At 33.8% G+C, this 18,948-nt stretch overlaps 1 protein-coding gene across 1 annotated transcript in view; it reads right to left on the bottom strand.

Moving 5' to 3' along the window:
* The window catches only part of HABP4 (hyaluronan binding protein 4), a 42,364-nt gene that overhangs the window by 8,151 nt on the left and 15,265 nt on the right, over positions 1 to 18,948 (bottom strand). Inside the window, exons 3-5 of the mRNA XM_074201440.1 lie at positions 18,570 to 18,734; positions 8,908 to 8,991; positions 1,823 to 1,997 (exon numbers count right to left, since the gene is read on the bottom strand). Of these exons, the coding sequence (XP_074057541.1) occupies positions 1,823 to 1,997; positions 8,908 to 8,991; positions 18,570 to 18,734 (424 nt within the window). The remainder of the gene's footprint in view (positions 1 to 1,822; positions 1,998 to 8,907; positions 8,992 to 18,569; positions 18,735 to 18,948) is intronic.

The raw sequence follows: 18,948 nt of genomic DNA, 5'->3' as shown, positions 1-18,948 counted from the left end.
TCCCATAGTAGCACTAATACTATTCTCTTTTAAAATACAAGATTTACTTAGAATTTTGCTTTCAATTTTATTAATGGAAATGAACCCATTATTTCACCGGTCCAGTGAACTTACAGTGAAATTTCCTCTACCAAAACAGAAGGACACTGTCTCCAATTAACAAAGAGAATTTTCCCATGTTAGAGTCATACAGGCAGGTTTTCTCAGAGGTGGAACTTAAATCCAGTTCTTCCTAAGATCAAGACTTCTTCTTTGCCAACTATGCTATCTATTCATGTAACAAGATATGGTTATTAAAATTATTGCAAAGCAATAAACTGACAACTTGCTATTGTTATTCTCAGGTGGTATAACACTCCTCTAACATTTTCTAACATTCTAGGCATTGTGGTCCAAGCCTTAAATCAGCAGCATGCTATATATAGAATAACCCAATCTTTTCCCTAAGATCAGACACTGATTCAATAAATTCTATTTATTAGTGTAATTTAGACTCTTGACAGAGTCTAGATCTTTATACAACTAAAATCAATATAATCACATTATAAATGATTTGAAGTAATCAATACTTCAAAAAATCCATACAAGAGAATCCAAAGCTATTAAGAAGATGCTAATTAAAGAAAAAAAAATAGAAAAATTTGCACAAATTTCTAACATATAATTATACTCTCATAACTAATGAAACAAATTTGTGACTAAAATCTAATCTGACTGCAATTGAAAAAGTCATTATATTTTATAATGTCCTATAATTTGGAGCTTAAATGATTAAGAAAGTATTAAATTGCTTCTTCAATTCAATGGGGTAATTAGATTAGATGGGGTTTATATAAACAGTCATACCATCTCCTTTGCCTTGATGTATCACTATACTTCTAATTCTATGCTAATATAAATCTAAGGGTAATATAATAACAATTAATATACTTTTCTTTATAAAATGAAGGGACTGATCTCCACAATCTACCATAATTTTACTATTCTAGCAAGTAGCATATTCTCGTTCACATTTTCAGTTAAGGACAATTCAAATAAGATTCATTTAGCATACAGTATTTTTTTAAATTAACTAAATTTGCTTTATGATATCAGCAAATTTCTAACATATATATATATATATCTATATATATATACATATACATATTAGACATGCCTATCTTCATGAAGCTACACAACTCAGGTTTCAGTGGAAAATGCTGCTTTGTATTTTAAAGAATGTCTTTAGGATGGCTAGGTGGTGTAGTGGTTAGAACACTGGCCCTGGAGTCAGGAGTACCTGAATTCAAAATTGGCCTCAGACACTTAATAATTACTTAGCTGTGTGGCCTTCGGCAAGCCACTTAACCCCATTGCCTTGCAAAAACCTAAAAAAAAAATGTCATTATCATCTCTGATAATTTGTAAGAATTTCATTCCTTAATTATATTATCCAAGAAAACATGTTTTTGAAGAGGGGGGGCCAAGGGCATAGGAAATACATATGTCAGATTTTGCTGATTAGTTTTGAAGAATTGATTTTCTCCCCCTTGTGTTATGTTATACAAGAATAACTTTTTGTGTAAAGGAAAGGGAGAATCATAGGATAATTAATTTAGAGCAGGAAGGAACCTCAGCAATCATCTAGTCTAGTGAGCCCCCTTATTTTAGAGATCAAAAATTAAGTGATTTGCCCAATATCACACAAAGGTGAAGTTTAAGTCTAAGTCCTCTGATTCCAAAAGCTATCAATAAAAATTTGCTGTTTAATGCTAAATTGAAAGGAAAAAGAAGACACTTCTCCCAATATGGGAAAAAATTAGAACTAAAAGGCAATGCTTACATCATCTCTATATTTTGACTTGTGAATCACCACTGCTTTGGAAGGAACAGAGGATTCAGGCTTCCGGATGTTGAATTCAGGCTTTGGTCGATTTTGCTCTTGGAGGTTTTTCCATTCATCTAAGGTCATTTCTTGAACTTGAGCTTCTTCTATTAGCTCCCCAACTTCAGTAACTCTAAAATTTATAATTGTAAACAAGCAATTAGCTAGTGATATGTCAACTAGTTTGGCAATGAATTGTACAACATGCTCAAATAAAATGAAGGATGGAAAACCTTTCATCAAAAAAATTAATCAAATATTTGAAATAAAAATTGGAAATAAAATATCCATTTTATCTTAAGGATGATGGAAGTATGTTATTAAAGGCCTTTCTTACAAGAAAAAAATCTACTAAGGAGAAAAAATAGAGGATTCTGCAAAAATGAGAGACTAAAGGAAAACTTCATATAGTATATTAAGATAAAAAGTATTACTAAGAAATCCTCTAGCTCTAAAATTTTATAATTCTGTGTTACTTTTAGGTCTGGAGATTAGGGATAATATAGCAGAAATTCCAAAATCTGAAGAGTTAGAGCTATGAGTGCATCCTAGAACAAACTTTTTCATTTTATTTTTCTCCTTTTGGGGGGAGGGAATTTTTTCCCCTCCATCATGGCTAATATGGAAATGTTTTGCATGACTTGTCCACATATAGCTAATATTATGTTGCCTCAATGGGTGGGATATGAGCAGGTAAAGAAGCATAGAATTTGCACTCAAAAAATTTTCTTAAAAGAAAAACAAAATGTCAGCTATTAAAAGGAAGAAAAATGTAGGAACAAGATGAAAGAATTCTCACTACTAAGATTGTAGGATTTTATAAAATATAGAATAATATAATTTCACAAAAGAGGGCTATAAAGTAGATAATTTACTAAAAATATCAAAGAACAATGTTAATTAAAGAATGTTTCCAAGGATCTCTGAAGAAATAATAAAACACCAGTTTCAACAAGACATCAAATCAAAAAAAAGAAAAAATGTACCAATATGTTAATACTATTTACAAATTATTTGACACAATTAAAAAAACTGAATTGAAAGTATTGAGTGGCTAGAAAATGAATAACATGAAAAATGTAAGTCACATGCAAAGTGAATTTTAAAACAGATATGTTTTCCTTAGGATTATGAACCTAACTCAGTTCACCTTCTCTATTTACTTAAAAACACATGCTTACAGAATTTCCTTCTTCCATACTCAATTTTTTTATTGTTTGTTTTGACAAGAGATCCCTTTTGACAAGGGATGACTGGGTAAAGATTATATATTTACAATGCTTTGAAAGTAGGTCATGCAAACCACTGTAACCAAGATCAAAAGAAATATAGTAAATTGGGAAACAAACTTTACAACTAATGTTTCTGACAAAGGATTTATTTCTAAAATATACAAAGAACTGAGTCAATTTTTTTTTAAAAAAAAGCCATTCCCCAATTGACAAATGGTCAAAGGATATGCAAAGACAATTTACAAATGAGATCAAAGCAATCCAGTCATATGAAAAATTGCATTAGAGAAATGCAAATTAAAACTTCTCTGAGATACCACCTCACACCTCTCAGACTAGCCAATATGACCAGTAAGGATAATGATCATTGTTGGAAGGGTTGTGGGAAATCTGGGACACTAATCCGTTGTTGGTGGAGCTGTGAACTCATCCAGCCTTTCTGGAAAGTAATTTAGAACCTTACCCAAAGGGCAACAAAAATGTGCATACTCTTTGATCCAGCAATACCTCTACTGGGTATATACCCTGAAGAGATGATGGAAAAGGGTAAAAATATCACTTGTACAAAAATATTCATAGCAGCCCTGTTTGTGGTGGCAAAGAACTGGAAATCAAGTAAATGTCCTTCAGTTGGGGAATGGCTTAGCAAACTGTGGTATATGTATGTCATGGAACACTATTGTTCTATTAGAAACCAGGAGGGATGGGAATTCAGGGAAGTCTGGAGGGATTTGCATGAACTGATGTTTAGTGAGATGAACAGAACCAGAAAAACACTGTGCACCCTAACAGCAACATGACTCACTCATTTCATCAGTGCAAAACTCAGGGACAATTTTGGGCTGTCTGCAAGGAGTATACCATTTGTATCCTGATAAAGAACCATGGAGTTTGAACAAAGTCCAAGGACTATATCCTTTAATTTAGGAAAAAAACTGATATCTTATTGTCTGATCTAGTTATCTCTTATACTTTGTTTTTTCCTTAAGGATATGATTTCTCTCACATCACACTCAATTTGGATCAATGTATAACATGGAAACAATGTAAAGACTGACAAATTGCCTTCTGTGAGGGGTGGGGGGAGGGAAGAAAGATTAGGGGGGAAAAATTTAATGAAAAAAAAATCTTACCATCAGTGACCAAAAGAGAAATATCCCTGTTATTGTCACAGGACAATCTATTCCCTTTACTTTTTTTTTTTAATAATTTTTTTTATTTATTTAAGGCAATGGGGTTAAGTGACTTGCCCAAGGTCACACAGCTAAGGTAATTATTAAGTGACTGAAGCTAAATATGAACTCAGGTGGTACTGACTCTAGGGCTGGTGCTCCTATCTACTGTGCCACCTAGTTGCCCCCTCCCTTTACCTTTTATAGAGATGGACAATTGAATTTTGGGGGATAACCTCTTTATGCAATATAATCTGGAAAATTTCAGTCAGTTTTTGAATGAGCAATGGGCCTCCCACTTTGTAGATCTCAATTGGAAGAGAAAACAGCACTAGGTGCTTTACCACTTGAAAGGTGCCTGATGACATTCAAAACCTTTGTCAGTTAGAACTTCAGCTAGGGATTGATTTGACTTCAACTTGAAGTGAATGACTTCTACCTTGATTGATGATGATCTGTTAAGAACACTATGGAAGTGTTCAGCCCATCTCTCTAGGAACATGTCCCTCTCATTAAAAATAGCACATGCTTTATGAGCCTGCTTCTTTAAGAGAGCTTTAGAGGCTTGATCTTGTTGACCTGAGGTGGAAAGCTGACACAGGCTTTATTTATTTTTTTAGGTTTTTGCAAGGCAAACGGAGTTAAGTGGCTTGCACAAGGCTGTGTACCTAAGTGTCTGAGACCGGATTTGAACTAAGGTACTCCTGACTCCAGGGCTGGTGCTTTATCCACTACACCACAGCTGCCCCTGACACAGGTTTTAAGCAAAATTCCCACTACACTGTAGAATGCCTTTCAAATGCAGAGACTGCTGAGGCAAAGGAATAGCTATTTTATTTAAATTGGTACTTTAAAATCTTATTCTATCACTAATTCTCCCCTGTTTTTATAGCACTTTATGGTCTATGAGTGCCTCACTGAATTCTTTTTTTTTAATTAAAGATATTATTTGAGTTTTACAATTTTCCCCCCCAATCTTACTTCCCTCCCCTTCACTGCATTCAAAGACTGAATCAATACTGGCCTCAGGGAGATAAGAGATGAAGGTGAGGTTAAGCATATAATAAAATACGTGTCCTGCAACATATACTCTACATAATGCAGTGGGTTAGTAATGCTCCATAAGAAATAATGAATATGAAAAATCTGTAGAAGCATAGGAAGATTTCTATAAAGTCATCCAAAATGAAGGGGAATAAGGAAGACAATATAACACACACCACCACAACAATGCAAATGGAAAGATGAAGAACTAAAAATTCAAAATGAACACAAATACAAATGAAATGGTCGAACTTGGAACGTGAAGAAGAGATATAAGAATGTCAGCACAGTCTTTTTTTTCTTTGTAAAGAGGAACTAGGGAAGAAAAATATTAAACCAGAATCTATTAAGTACATATTTTCTTGGCAAAGCATGATGCTAGGAACAAAAATAAAATTAAAACAATTCCTACTTTCAAGTATCTTATAATAATACATATTCTGTGCAATCTGATAGGTTTACTTAACTGACTGTTGGAGGTGGTGGCAGTCAGCAGCAAATCACTTTTGAGAATGGAGGGTGAAAGGAAAAAGAGTAGGATAAATCTCGTGAAATAGGATGGATAGAAATATTCATCTAGTAATCATAAGGGTGGAAAAAATTTTTACATCAAGTTGCTCTGATAAAGGCCTCATTTCTCAAAATATATAGAGAACTCAAGTCAAAATTATAAAAAATTAAGTCATTCCCAATTGACAAACTTAGAGAAATTGAACAGTTTTACTACAAAGCAATGAAAGTTGTTTATAGGTATATGAAAAAATGTTCTAAAATCATTTTTAGAAAAATGCACATTAAAACAACTCTGTGGTACCACCTTATATATTTCAGACTGACAGAAAATGCCAGATGTTGGAGGGCTGCAGAAAATTTAAACACTAATATAGCCAGAACTGATCTAACCATCCTGGAGAACAGTTTCAAGCTGTGCTTAAAGAGTTATAAAACCGTATCTTCTGACCCAGTAATACTAATACTAGATCTGTATTCTAAAGAGATAGAAGAAAAATGAACAGGATCTATATGAACAAAAATTTATAGCAGCTCTTTTATAGTGGTGGCAAAGAATTGGAAACTGAGGTGATAGCCATCATTTGGGGCATGGCTAAACATGGTGCCATAAGATTAACATGGAATACTATTGTACTTTAAGAAATGACAGGCAGAAAACTGGAACACTAATGCATTAGTGGTGGAGTTGTGATCTGATCCAACCATTCTGGAGAGCAATTTGAAACCATGCCCAAAGGGTTATAAAACCACACTCACACCTTTTGACCTAGCTATACACTGTTAGTTTCCCAAGACTCACTGTATCCCAAAGAGATCATAAGGGGAAAAAAAACCCACATTGCAAAATTTTTTTTGGCAGCTTTTTGGGGGGAGGGCAAAGAATTGGAAACTGAGGGGATGGCCATAAAGTGGGGAAATAGATGAACAAATTGTGACATATGAATGTGATGGAATACTATTGTTCTGTAAGGAATCACAAGCATGTGGATTTTTTTTTTTAGGTTTTTGTAAGGCAATGGGGTTAAGTGGCTTGCCCAAGGTCACACAGCTAGGTAATTATTAAGTGTCTGAGGCCAGATTTGAACTCAGGTACTCCTGACTCCAGGGCCGGTGCTCTATTCACTGCGCCACCTAGCTTCCCCAAGCATGTGGGTTTCAGAAAAACCTGGAAAGACTTACATAAACCGATGTTAAATGAAGCGAGCAGAACTAGGAAAACACTGCACATTAACAGTAGCATTGTGTAGTGATCATCTATGACAGACTTAGCTAAGACAATTCTAAAAAAGACCTGTGATGGAAAATGACATTCCACACTCAAGAGAAAAAAAACAAAAAACAAAACTATGGAGTCTGAATGCAGTCTAATATATACTATTTTTCACTTTTAAAATTTGTTTTTTCTTTGTTTTTTGTTATTTTTCCCTTTTGTTCTGATTCTTTCACAACGTGACTAATATGGAAAAATGTAAAATGTACATGCATAACCTATATCAGATTATTCCCTGGGGAGAGGAGAGAGAAGGAGGGGAGGCAGAATGTTGGAAACTATCTTTACATGTAATTAGAAAAAAGAAATGAGCATAAATTCTCTCAGAAAAACCTGGAAAGACTTACATGAATCGATGCAAAGTGAAAGGAGCAGAATCAAGAAAACACTGAACCTAGTGATACACTGAACATAGTGATAAGCAAAATTATCTGATTAACTGTGAATGACTCATTTTCAACAATACAATGGTCCAAGAAAGTTCCAAAGTATTTATAAGGAAAAATCTGTTTCCAGGGAATGAACAGATGGAGTAAGATTGAAGCATACTTTATTCTCTGGGTGTTTTTGGTCGATTTTATTTCACTAAGAATATGGAAACCTGTTTTGCATGACTGGACATGTATAATCTATCAAATTCTTTGCCTTCTCAATGAGGGGGAAGAAAGGAGGGAAGAGAACATGGAACTCAAAATTTAAAAAAAGAATGTTAACAATTATTTTTACATATAACTAGGAAAAATACTAATTTTTTTTAAAAAGTACTTATGTGCCAATTGTATTTACTTAAAATGAATATGGAAGAGGGAAGGGAGATTTGAGAGAATATTCAAGAAGTCATTAGAAAAATGTAAACAACAATGGAAAGATGTATGGCCTGAAAAAATGTAGAAGTTTTCAATGAAGTCAGTCAAAAAAAAAACCCAGATGTAAGAAACTAAGGTTTCAAAGTATTGATACTCTTGGGGGGGGCAATGGAGTTTAAGTGACTTGCCCAAAGTCACACAACTAGGTAATTATTAAGTTGTCTGAGGTTGGATTTGAACTCAGGTACTCCTGAATTTCAGGGCCAGTGCTCTATCTACTGCAACATGTTGCTGCCCCCAAAGCAGTGATTATTATGAAACCCAGCTTCTTCCTCCCAGTAGAAAAGGAAGAGGCCTATGAATGCTGAATGCTGTCAGACACAATTATTCTGATGATTTTGCATCATTGATTTTTATTTAGGAGAAGAAAATTGGATATTAAAAATATTTGTGGTATAAAAAACAAAAAGTCTTTTAAAAGCAAAAAATAACATGCCAGAATTAGTACTAAAATTTGTTCAAAATTGGAGGTGTATATTTTGGCCAATTTTTACCCCTCTAACAACTGGTGTTTCTATAAATATTGGTGATGATATTAATATTAACAATATTACAGCATTAATATTAATATCAACAATACTAAATGTCACAACTCAATAAACCTTCTGAAAAACAAATTGTCTTAAGCATGACTACAAAATTTTGAATTATAGAACATCAATAAGATACCAATCTGCTGCCATCTGTCTAAAAAAGGAATGAAACAAGGAATAAATGAAAAAAAAATAGATTTTCAGTTACTCATTTACAGGCAGAAATTCTAAGATTTGTAATATGGTCAACAAGACCTAGTTCTTGAAATATACACATTCTGCTTATAATGAAAGTATTGAAAGACTATCTTTAAACAGTTCCTTCTATTGCATTACTATGTTTCTGAACCATCAATTGACCAATTTTGTTGAAAACATGCTCAAATTATGAATACTTAAATAAAACACTATACTTAGTCAAAGATTCTCCTTCAGGTATTCCTTGGTGCTCTTCTATTTCTGCATTCTCTTCCATGGGAGCAGTTTGTTCCAACTCACTGTAAAATGACAAAAATATGGTCATAATAAAAAATTATTCTTGTTATCCATAAAGATATAGTTGTGATGAAAATAAGAAATCTAGGTGATTGAGTTTTCAAATCTTTTTCTTTTTATTTCTTATGCAACTTAAAATTTTCCCAAAAGGTAGTTACATCACTGGATCTTTATATATCACCTTGGCAATTACCACTGAAAATCAAAAGGATCACTGCATTTCTTTGAACTCAAACATAAAAATTCAATAATATTAAGAAAACAAATTACAATCTGAGACCTGTATAAACAGAAATTAGGTATTATAGCCATAGGAAATACTAATTTATTTGTTTACAGATGTTTATATACATTTTTTTTAAAGTGGAAAAAAAATCACTAAAAATCATCTCCCATTCTACAACCAGGTACTCCAGTATAATTTCAATTACTAAAATGAGCTAAAGTAACTTGAATTTTAAAATAATATATGCTATAACACTCAATAAATCCATTGGAAAGAATAAAGAGAGACAATATGGAACAAACACTATAGATTATGTTTAAATAATTTCAATTGGGTCAAAGCAGGAAGAAAATCTTTTTATACTTCCCTAATCTCCTTACTATACCATTGATTTCACTGACTCTTCCAAACCATTTTTATCCCTCTCCTCAAACCCTGCAACATGACTCCTTCCCCCATCATCTCAGATTAGAACCTTGCCTCGATATTTCATAGAAAAAATTGAGGGTAGTTGCTAGGAGCTCCCTCTTCTTTCTTCATTTCACATCACTCAAGCTGCCACCATTCAACCCATCTCCCATGAAAAGTAGGCCCTTCTTGCCAAGGGAAACTCCTTTCTGCCACAAGTGAGTGCATTTCATCCCATCTTCTGTGACAAACTGCCCCACTATCACCTGGACTCATTTATCTTCATTTTCTCCCTGTTCTAGTCTGCTTCTCTACTTTCTACAAATTATACCTCTCCATCATAAAAAATCTCTTTATCTGTCCTTTCCTGCTCATTTCATTTTATATTTCCTCCTCCCTTATGGAGTTAAAACTCCTTGAATAGACCCTCTATAATCAGTGCCTCCATTTTCCTTTTACTCTCTTCCTTTCACTCTTTTCTTAACTCTGCAGTCTAACTTCCAACATCATTCACCTGAAACTACTCTTTCCAAAGTTACCAATGATCTCTCTCTTAATGCTCAAATCCATAATCCTTTTCTCAATCGTAATCCTCCTTAAACTAGATTCTTGACACCGTCAATCACCTCTTCTCTTTTTTTAGGTTTTTGCAAGGAAAATGGGGTTAAGTGGCTTGCCCAAGGCCACACAGCTAGGTAATTATTAAGTGTCTGAGGCCAGATTTGAAGTCAGGTACTCCTGACTCCAGGGCTGGTGTTCTATCCACTGTGCCACCTAGCCGCTCCTCTTTTTCTCCTTTCAGAAATGTTATCTTTTCAGTCTTAATACCTCACTCCCTTTTCTCCTTGTACTTTTTGATCTGGTAACGTTGGCCTCCTTGCTATTCTATCCCCAGAATTTTCCAGCTTTCCCTGGTTTTGTCTAAAATTTCTTTCAAATCTATATCCTTACTTCTCTGGCTTTCCTCTAAGTTTCAAATAAAATCATGTCTTCTGCAAAACAAACAAACAAATCACCTATCCTGACCTCCCCCTTAATGCTAGTGCTTTCTCCAGAACACTCTGTAGTTAACCCAAAAAACAATGAAAAGAAAGAAATTAGAACATCAGTTGATCATGTCACAAAATTTGTGCCTCATTTCACTTTTAAGAGTTTACTCCCTATTTCTAAGAGACATATGGCAAATTCCAGTATCAATCCTCTATACTAATCAGAATTCTAAAGTCTTTTAATTCTATTTTCCTTCATAGTATCTTGCTCACTGTATAAATTAAAAAATTAAAGTCTGCATCGTTCATAGAAATCTTTTTCTAAGTTTCTCTGAAGAAGTTTTTACAGCTCAATACTATTCCACCACATTCATAAGTCACAATTTCTGAAGCCATTTTCCAATTGATGAGGTTTTCACTATTCCTACAGCTTTTGCTTCTAAAATTCATACTACTATTAATACTTTCATGCAGAGTGAGCTTTTCCTTCTGTTTTTTTTTTATCTCTGGAGACATTGGTGAATTAAGGGATATATAGATTAGTGATATTTTTAAAGTAGAATTCTAGATTGTTTTCACAGAATGGTTGAACCAGTTTAAGTTTTAACAACAATGTATTACTACGCTTGACTTTCTAAAACTCCTACCGAAATTTGCAATTTTTATCCTTTTGTCATTCATGTCAATATGATGGATATGAGGTAAAATATCAGAAATAATTTACATTTCTCTTATTAATAATCTGAAATATTCATTCATATGATTGTGGATAATCTAAATGTCTTCTTTTGAAGACTACCAGTTCCCACCATTTATTTGACAATTTAGCTATCCAATATGATACACAATAGGCTTCAAATAAATATTTTCCTATTTTTTCTAATGATAATGACATGAACTTGAACAAATAGCCTTTTTTGAACATCAGAATAAGGTAAAGAATTATTTCAGGAAATGATTTTGGGTAGTACGCAATATTTTCTTGTCACTGCCTTCCTCACATGCCTAAAATGATGGAGCCATAACCCAATCATAGGGCAGCTAGGTGGCACAGTAGATAGAGCACTGGCCTTGAACTCAGGAGGATGAGAGTTCAAATCCAGCCTCAGACACTTGCCACTTACTAGCTGTGTGACCTTGGACAAGTCACTTAATCCTGATTGCCTCACATCCAGGACCATCTCCAGTTGTCCTGATTTTCTTATTTGGCCACTGGACCCAGATGGCTCTGGAGGAGAAAGTGAGACTTAGCACAACACCCTCCTCACTTAAATTCAATTCACTTGTCATGGTCCCTGATGTCATGGTCAACTTCAAAAATGAAGGACAAATATTATCTCCACTATAAAAGGATATTAATATCTATCTCAAGGAGGTCTCTTTGCTCACTCCAGAAGTGAGAACTCCCAAGAGGGAATAAGATTATCATTTATCTATTCCAGAATGTTAACTCAAATTTTACTTTAATATGTCATTGAAGAAACAAATAAACATGTTACCTAAAATCATTGTTGGGAGCAGAAAGAAAGTCATATTGTAGGGCATGAGGGATTGGACTATGTCAGTTTGAACATTTATCTTTCCAAGCTGTAAATGCTTGCAAATTAGGTTGATGTTAAATTAAATTGTTTCTGGCAAATGAAGATAAAAATGCAAAGTAAAATATTATTTTTGAGAACAGGCTGCACTTCATTCTTAATACATACTGTGTGCTTTTTCTTACTTTCTGAGGCCATTTTTATATTGTTTCTACTGTGCAAGTCCTCTTTAATATACTGTAATCTGTTCACATCTATCATATAACTCCATTAATCATAAAAATTAAGGTATTCCATGAGTTCCTGGTCAAATATCTTCAGAAACATGTATCTGGGGAATGTCTGAAGAAACTGTGAATTAATGGAGTATTACTGTGCTGTAAGAAATACTGTATGAATATGAAGAGTTCAGAGACACTTGGAAAGAATTTTGAACTTCAAAACTCAGCTCCAATGCCAATTTCTACATTAGACTGCTCTTGAGGTCATTAAGTACTTAGAAAACAAGAGATATAATGCCTATGATGTAAAGGAAAAATCAGAGTAAAAGACATTTAAATTTGAGTAATAACAAAAATAGCAAGCTTTTATATAATACTTTAAGGCTTGCAAAGTACTTTATATACATTATTCCATTTGATAACTCAATGCCAGTTTCTACAGGAGGGCCTTTCTTAATCTGCCTAGCTTCTAGTGTTTAAGCCCATCTTCAAGAAATTACTTTGAATTTCCCTGCTATCTATTTTGCATATAATTATATACATGCATGCATAACAACCCTATGAAGTAAATGCTATTATTATCTACATTTTAAAGATGAGAAAACTGAAACTGACAAAAGTTAATGAACTTGTCACACTATTAAGGGCCAAGACAGGATTCAAACAAGTTCTTCCTAATTCCAAATCGAACACTATTGCTGCACACCCAGCTGTACCTAAGATTAAACTGATCAAGAGGTCTAATGATGAAATACTTCTATCTTTCACTCAGTAAGGAAGTGGTAGATTTCAGAGGCTGTCTGACATGGGTAAGACAAAATTAGGAATAATGACAATATAAAAAAAGTCTCTTGGGGTCATTAAGTAAGACTATACAATTTCCCAAAGTCAGTATGATTATCTTCACCTGTTCAGTTCTGCTAAGGCTCATTATTCATATATATTATGTGCCTAGGTTGTTGATGATGATGTTTTTAGACATTTAGATAGTACAGTGGATAGAGTGTCAGAACTGAAGTCTGGAAGACCTGAGTTCAAATGTGATCTCAGACATTTACTGTGATCCCAGGCAAATCGTTTAACTCTACTTACCTCACTTTCCTCATTTATAAAATGAGCTGCAGAAGGAAATGGCAAACCACTCTAGTATCTTTGCCAAGAAAACCTCAAAAGGGGTCAAATAGTCAGATATAACTGAAATGACCAAACAAGTACCTATCATTAGACAACCACTGTGTTTTAGCACAGTGATTAAGACAAAAATAATGCGGCCTAGCTTTTAATCATGAAAACATATATGTATAGAAGTAAATCCAGAATATACAGCAGGTAAATACAAAGTGGTTTCTTGAGAGTGGCCTTAAACATTAGAAGCTAGGCAGATTAAGAAAGGTCTAATGTAGAAATGGGCATTGGAGCCGAGTTTTGAAGTTTTAAAGGGGGTATATTTCCAGATATAAGGATTAGCCAGTGCAAGGGCATAGAGATAAATACTAAATATTATTCAGAAGAAATATAAGTAATATAATTTGGCTGAACATGGAAGGAATAGGAAATAATGTGTAATAATTTTGGAAAGGCAAGCTGACAAAGGTTTTTAAATACTAAAGAGGTTTGGCGCAAGAGAGGTTAGTACATTTATATGGTCAGACTTATAATTTAGAAATATCACTTTTGACAGAGGATGGATTAGAGTGGGGAGGCAGGAAAATTAAGATGCTATTACAATAGTCTGGACAAGATGTGATGATAAACAGAACTAGAGTGGTGGTTGAAATAGTGGGTTGGGAAGGGGTGGCTACGTGACATAGTGGATAAAGAACCGGCCTTGGAGTCAAGAGTACCTGGGTTCAAATCCGGTCTCAGACACTTAATAATGACCCAGCTGTGTGGCCTTGGGCAAGTCACTTAACCCCATTTGCCTTGCAAAAACCTAAAAAAAATAGTGGGTTGGGGGATTAGGAGCATGCTTTTAGGCAGGATAAGTTTAGATTGCTTATGGGACATTTTGTTAGGTAAATATAATATAGCTCTGGAAAAAAAAAACTAGGGATAAAAATAAAGATCAATGAGTTATCTGCAGAGATCAGAGCCAAGTAAGTCATCAAGTCATATGGTTTGTACTTTTAGTTACTTGACAATATGTGGATGAAAGGCATTCTTTATCTACTTGGTATTCTCTGTGGATAGTGAGGGCAAATTCTTTTGAATGACTATGAATCTCTTTTAAGAACTTGTAATATGTTTCAGGACTTAATAAAAGGTCAATATTTAAATGAACATTTGGAAGATTTCATTGTTCACAGAAACCATATAATCATAGTTAGAGAGTTAGAAGATAACTCATAGGAAATCTAATCCAACCACCTCATTTTACAAATCAGGAAATGGAGGCCCAGTGAAGTTATGATTGATTAAGGTAATACAGGTAGTACCTAACAGAGGTGGCATTTGTAGTTCAAATCCTCTGATTCTAAAACTTCATATTTTTTTTAGGTTTTTTTCCAAGGCAAATGGGGTTAAGTGGCTTGCCCAAGGCCACACAGCTGGGTCATTATTAAGTGTCTGAGACCGGATTTGAACCCAGGTACTCCTGACTCAAGAGCTGGTGCTTTATCCACTGTGCCACCTAGCCGCCCCTGATTCTAAAAACAGTATGTTTTCTGTTATATTATGGGAATCCCTCACTGATTTGGATTCTCTATTGAAAAAGATAGCAAATACCAGCTCTTTTCCTGTCAAAAATAGATTTCCCTTTTAAGTTTGATGAAATACTCATAGTACAATAGTACAATTTTTTAAAATTAATGGTCTATCAACTAAATGTTTTTTCTCTTACTCAGTAACTTTATATAACTTGAGAAAGATTGCAAATTATCCTTTTTTAAAGTCCTTAAATAAACTTAGGTCTTACAACCTACAAATGGACAAGTGGTATCTTCCATTTTATAAATGGGCAGGTTCATTTACAAATAGACCAGCTTCCATATATAAGACTTAACAGACAATATATTAAGTATGTAAATAAATTTGTAAATATTTTATATATGTAGTAGTCCCTTAGTAATGAATATAGATTGCTTATGGAAAAGATAATTCCAAGATAATGTAAAACTGATCAAGAAGTCAAAATGAACAAACTAGAGAGTGCTACTTTTTTTTTTACTGTATTGCATCTTGGTTAAAAAACTATAAAGTCCAATGTTAGAGATGCATATATTCAAATGTTAATATTGAAATACCTCTATAAAATAAAAAGAATTTAAAAAGGAATGTTATTGTTCTATCTTTTGTATTCAATATTTTATTTTTCCCACTTAAATGCAAAAACAATTTTTAACATTCTTTTAAAACTGAGTTTCAAATTCTCTCCCTCCTTGCCTACCTCTTCCCACTGAGGCTAGCAATTTGATATAGGTTATATATGTGTAGTGAAGCAAAATATTTCCAAAAGTCATGTTGTGAAAGAAAACAAAACTAAAAACCTTGAGAAAAATAAGTTTTTAAAAAGTATGTTTTCAATCTGTATTCAAATACCATCAATTCTTTCTCTGGGGATGGATATAATTTTTCATCATAAGCCCTTCAGAGTTATCTTGAATCACTGTATTGCTGAGATCAGCTAAGCCATTCACAGCTGATCCTCTTCTAATATTACTGTTACTTTGTACTCAGTAGATTTCACTTTGTATCAACTCATGTAAGTCTTTCCAGGTTTTTCTGGGAGCATCCTGCTTTGTGATTTCCCATATTAGAATAGAAAGGGTTTTTTAAATTATTACTTACCACCTAGGATGATCAATTTCACTGCTCCTTGCCAGTTTTCTCACCAATAAATAGAAAATTTTTCAGTTTATTATTCTGGAGAGCAATGAGCGTTAAGCAATTTGCCCAGGTTTGCATAATTAGTAAGTGTCAAGTATCAGAGACTAGATTAGAACTCAAGTCCTCCAGGCTCAGGGCTGGTGCTCTAACTATATCACCCATTTGCCCAGAATAGTTTCAAACTATTTGCTGCCTGTTAATGGTCCCACTAATAGTTCTAAACTAGAAAGGGCAAACCATGAAAAGGAAGGGAACAAGGAAACAAAACTGAAGAATCCTTCAATGAATCCTTTCACTCCTTAAATCTTTTGAACTTTTTCACTAATTAAAAATAATTTTACATATGCCATAACTACCAAATTTAATTTTAAAATCAGTTGACAAATTGTCAATCCTAAGTAAGTTTATGGAAGATGAGAACCTAGGAGTCAGAAAGCTTTGTGTTGAAAATTTGCATCTCAAACATAGTATGTGATCATAGGTGTTACCTTAGCCTTTCAGTGGCTCAGACAACTACTGGAGATGAAGATGCCAAATCAGGTCTTTTCATAGCAAGAACATAGTTGTCACTTGGATGAAATCACAGGTCCAGATTCAAAAAGAATAAAACAATGGAAGTGACAACAGTAGCAGCTGTCAACATCTGATTAATCCCAGAAGCTCACAGACATAGCACACATTTTTTAAAAACAAATTACATACCTTCTGGACCACAGAAACAATCTATCCTTTTTTGACCTCAAATGGATACCTGGGTTTCACTCTTTCCAATAAGCAGAAATACAGGATAAAATGGATTTTAGGACATCAAGATAACCATTTTTTACAAAAGTCATTTGAGGAATATCTCAATGTTGTTACAGATATCATGGAAAAAAAGAGAAGAACAAAGGTATGAAAAGAACTAAAAATCTTTAGAGGAATTTTAAAAATTTCAACATCAAAGACTTTTTCTTTCAGTTTTCTGCCCCCAATTAAAAATGCATCTAAATTCTGGAAATAATTTTAAGAAAACAAAGTAAAACATTGATTTACACTAATATTGAGAAAAATTAAATATGTCTACTTAATTGTTTCTATGTTTAATATGTTTCTATTGATACAGTAGAAACATTCTGGATTCAGAGTCAGGCAACCTGACTTCAAATCATATCATGTAGCCACTCAATAGCTGTATGACCAGGGACATTGTTCCCTTAACTCACAAAACCTGCTTTCTCATGTAAAAATAAGGACAATAATATATGTGTTACCTACCTCACAGGGATGTGGTGAGAAAGGGTTTTGAAAATTTTAAGCCATAAACTGTTATAAAAATATTCAGGGGAATCTGCATATAGAAACATAATAGATATTCAAACACCTGGTTAACAGATTACAATACCGTCGACTTAACAAAACTATCATTTGATGAAATTAGAAAAGGAACCTAAAATGTCACAGTGCACTACATAAGACTCAGGCACCCAAATGTTACTTGAATGAAATGAAATTTCATTATAAATTCATTCCGAAGGGAGACATCCCATGAATTTTTTGAACAAGGTACCTTAAAAGTATTTATTTGCTTTTAAATTAGGCCCTCCTTAATGACACATAAATGGGAAGCATATTATTGAAGAAAACTATTTTTAGGAAAGGAAAACATTCCCAGACAATAAAAGGTTTGTGAAGTGTTTCATATACATCATTTCATTTGCTTCTTATTTAACCTTGAGAGGTTAAAGAGGTATTTGCCTTTTGTTGATGAGGAAAACCGAGGCTCTGAGAGGGGAAGTCAGGGTGACACACCTAAGATATATTTGAAGAAGGATTTGAACATATGTCTTCCTGATCCTGAGTTCAGCAGTCTGCACTCTATTATGCCATTCTGCTTTCCCAAAAGATGACAAGATAATACAATTTTCATTTGATTTCATAATGTACAGTAGGTACAAATATGGATTTACCTTATATCATCTTACTTTTTTTAAGTTTTTTTTCCAAGGCAATTGGGTTAAGTGGCTTGCCCAAGGCTACACAGCTAGGTAATTATTAAGTGTCTGAGGCTGGATTTGAACTCAGGTACTCCTGACTCCAGGGCCACTGCTCTATCCACTGCACCACCTAGCCTCCCCAACCTTATATCATCTTTAACTGATTCCTGTTTATGAATTCCATTTCCACCCTTTCTGTCTTCTGTTCTGATTGCTCTAGAAGTAGAAACAATATTGTTTTAAATTGAAGACCTATTTCCCTTCATCTTCCAACTCAAATAGTTTAAACAAAAATGTGGAAGCTACACAAAAAAAGCAAATTAATTCAAAACTAATTCTAAGAACATTCCATATCATCTAATACTATAGTGAAAACAACATATCCAAAAGGACTCACGTTTTATCATTTCCACCACTGTATCTTTCAAATTCTCTCTTCCCCCTTTGGTCAAAACCATCAAAAGTTCTGTTCATTCCACCACTTCTTCCTCTGCTTCGCATTCCACCTCTTATGCCTCCACGGCCTCTAATTGGTCTTTCCCGTTCAAATCTTTCAACTGGCCTAAAAGGAAATAAAGAAATACTATAATAATTAACTGGTTTTGTTAAATATCATTTTCCCAATTTGAAGAAATTTTAAAAATTCTTATTAGAATGTTACAAAGCATAGCTCAACCGGTACTAAGACAACTTCTAAATTAAGTTTGAAGTAGAAGAATTCATAACCTGAAGTCCAGGGTATTTGTATAGATTTCAAGGAGTGTTTGAATTCAGAT

The sequence above is a fragment of the Macrotis lagotis genome, chromosome X (assembly GCF_037893015.1).
Source record: "Macrotis lagotis isolate mMagLag1 chromosome X, bilby.v1.9.chrom.fasta, whole genome shotgun sequence".
NCBI classification, from domain to species: domain Eukaryota; kingdom Metazoa; phylum Chordata; class Mammalia; order Peramelemorphia; family Peramelidae; genus Macrotis; species Macrotis lagotis.
Note: the sequence above shows the minus strand (reverse complement) of the source record. Positions and strands in the feature narration are given on the sequence as shown.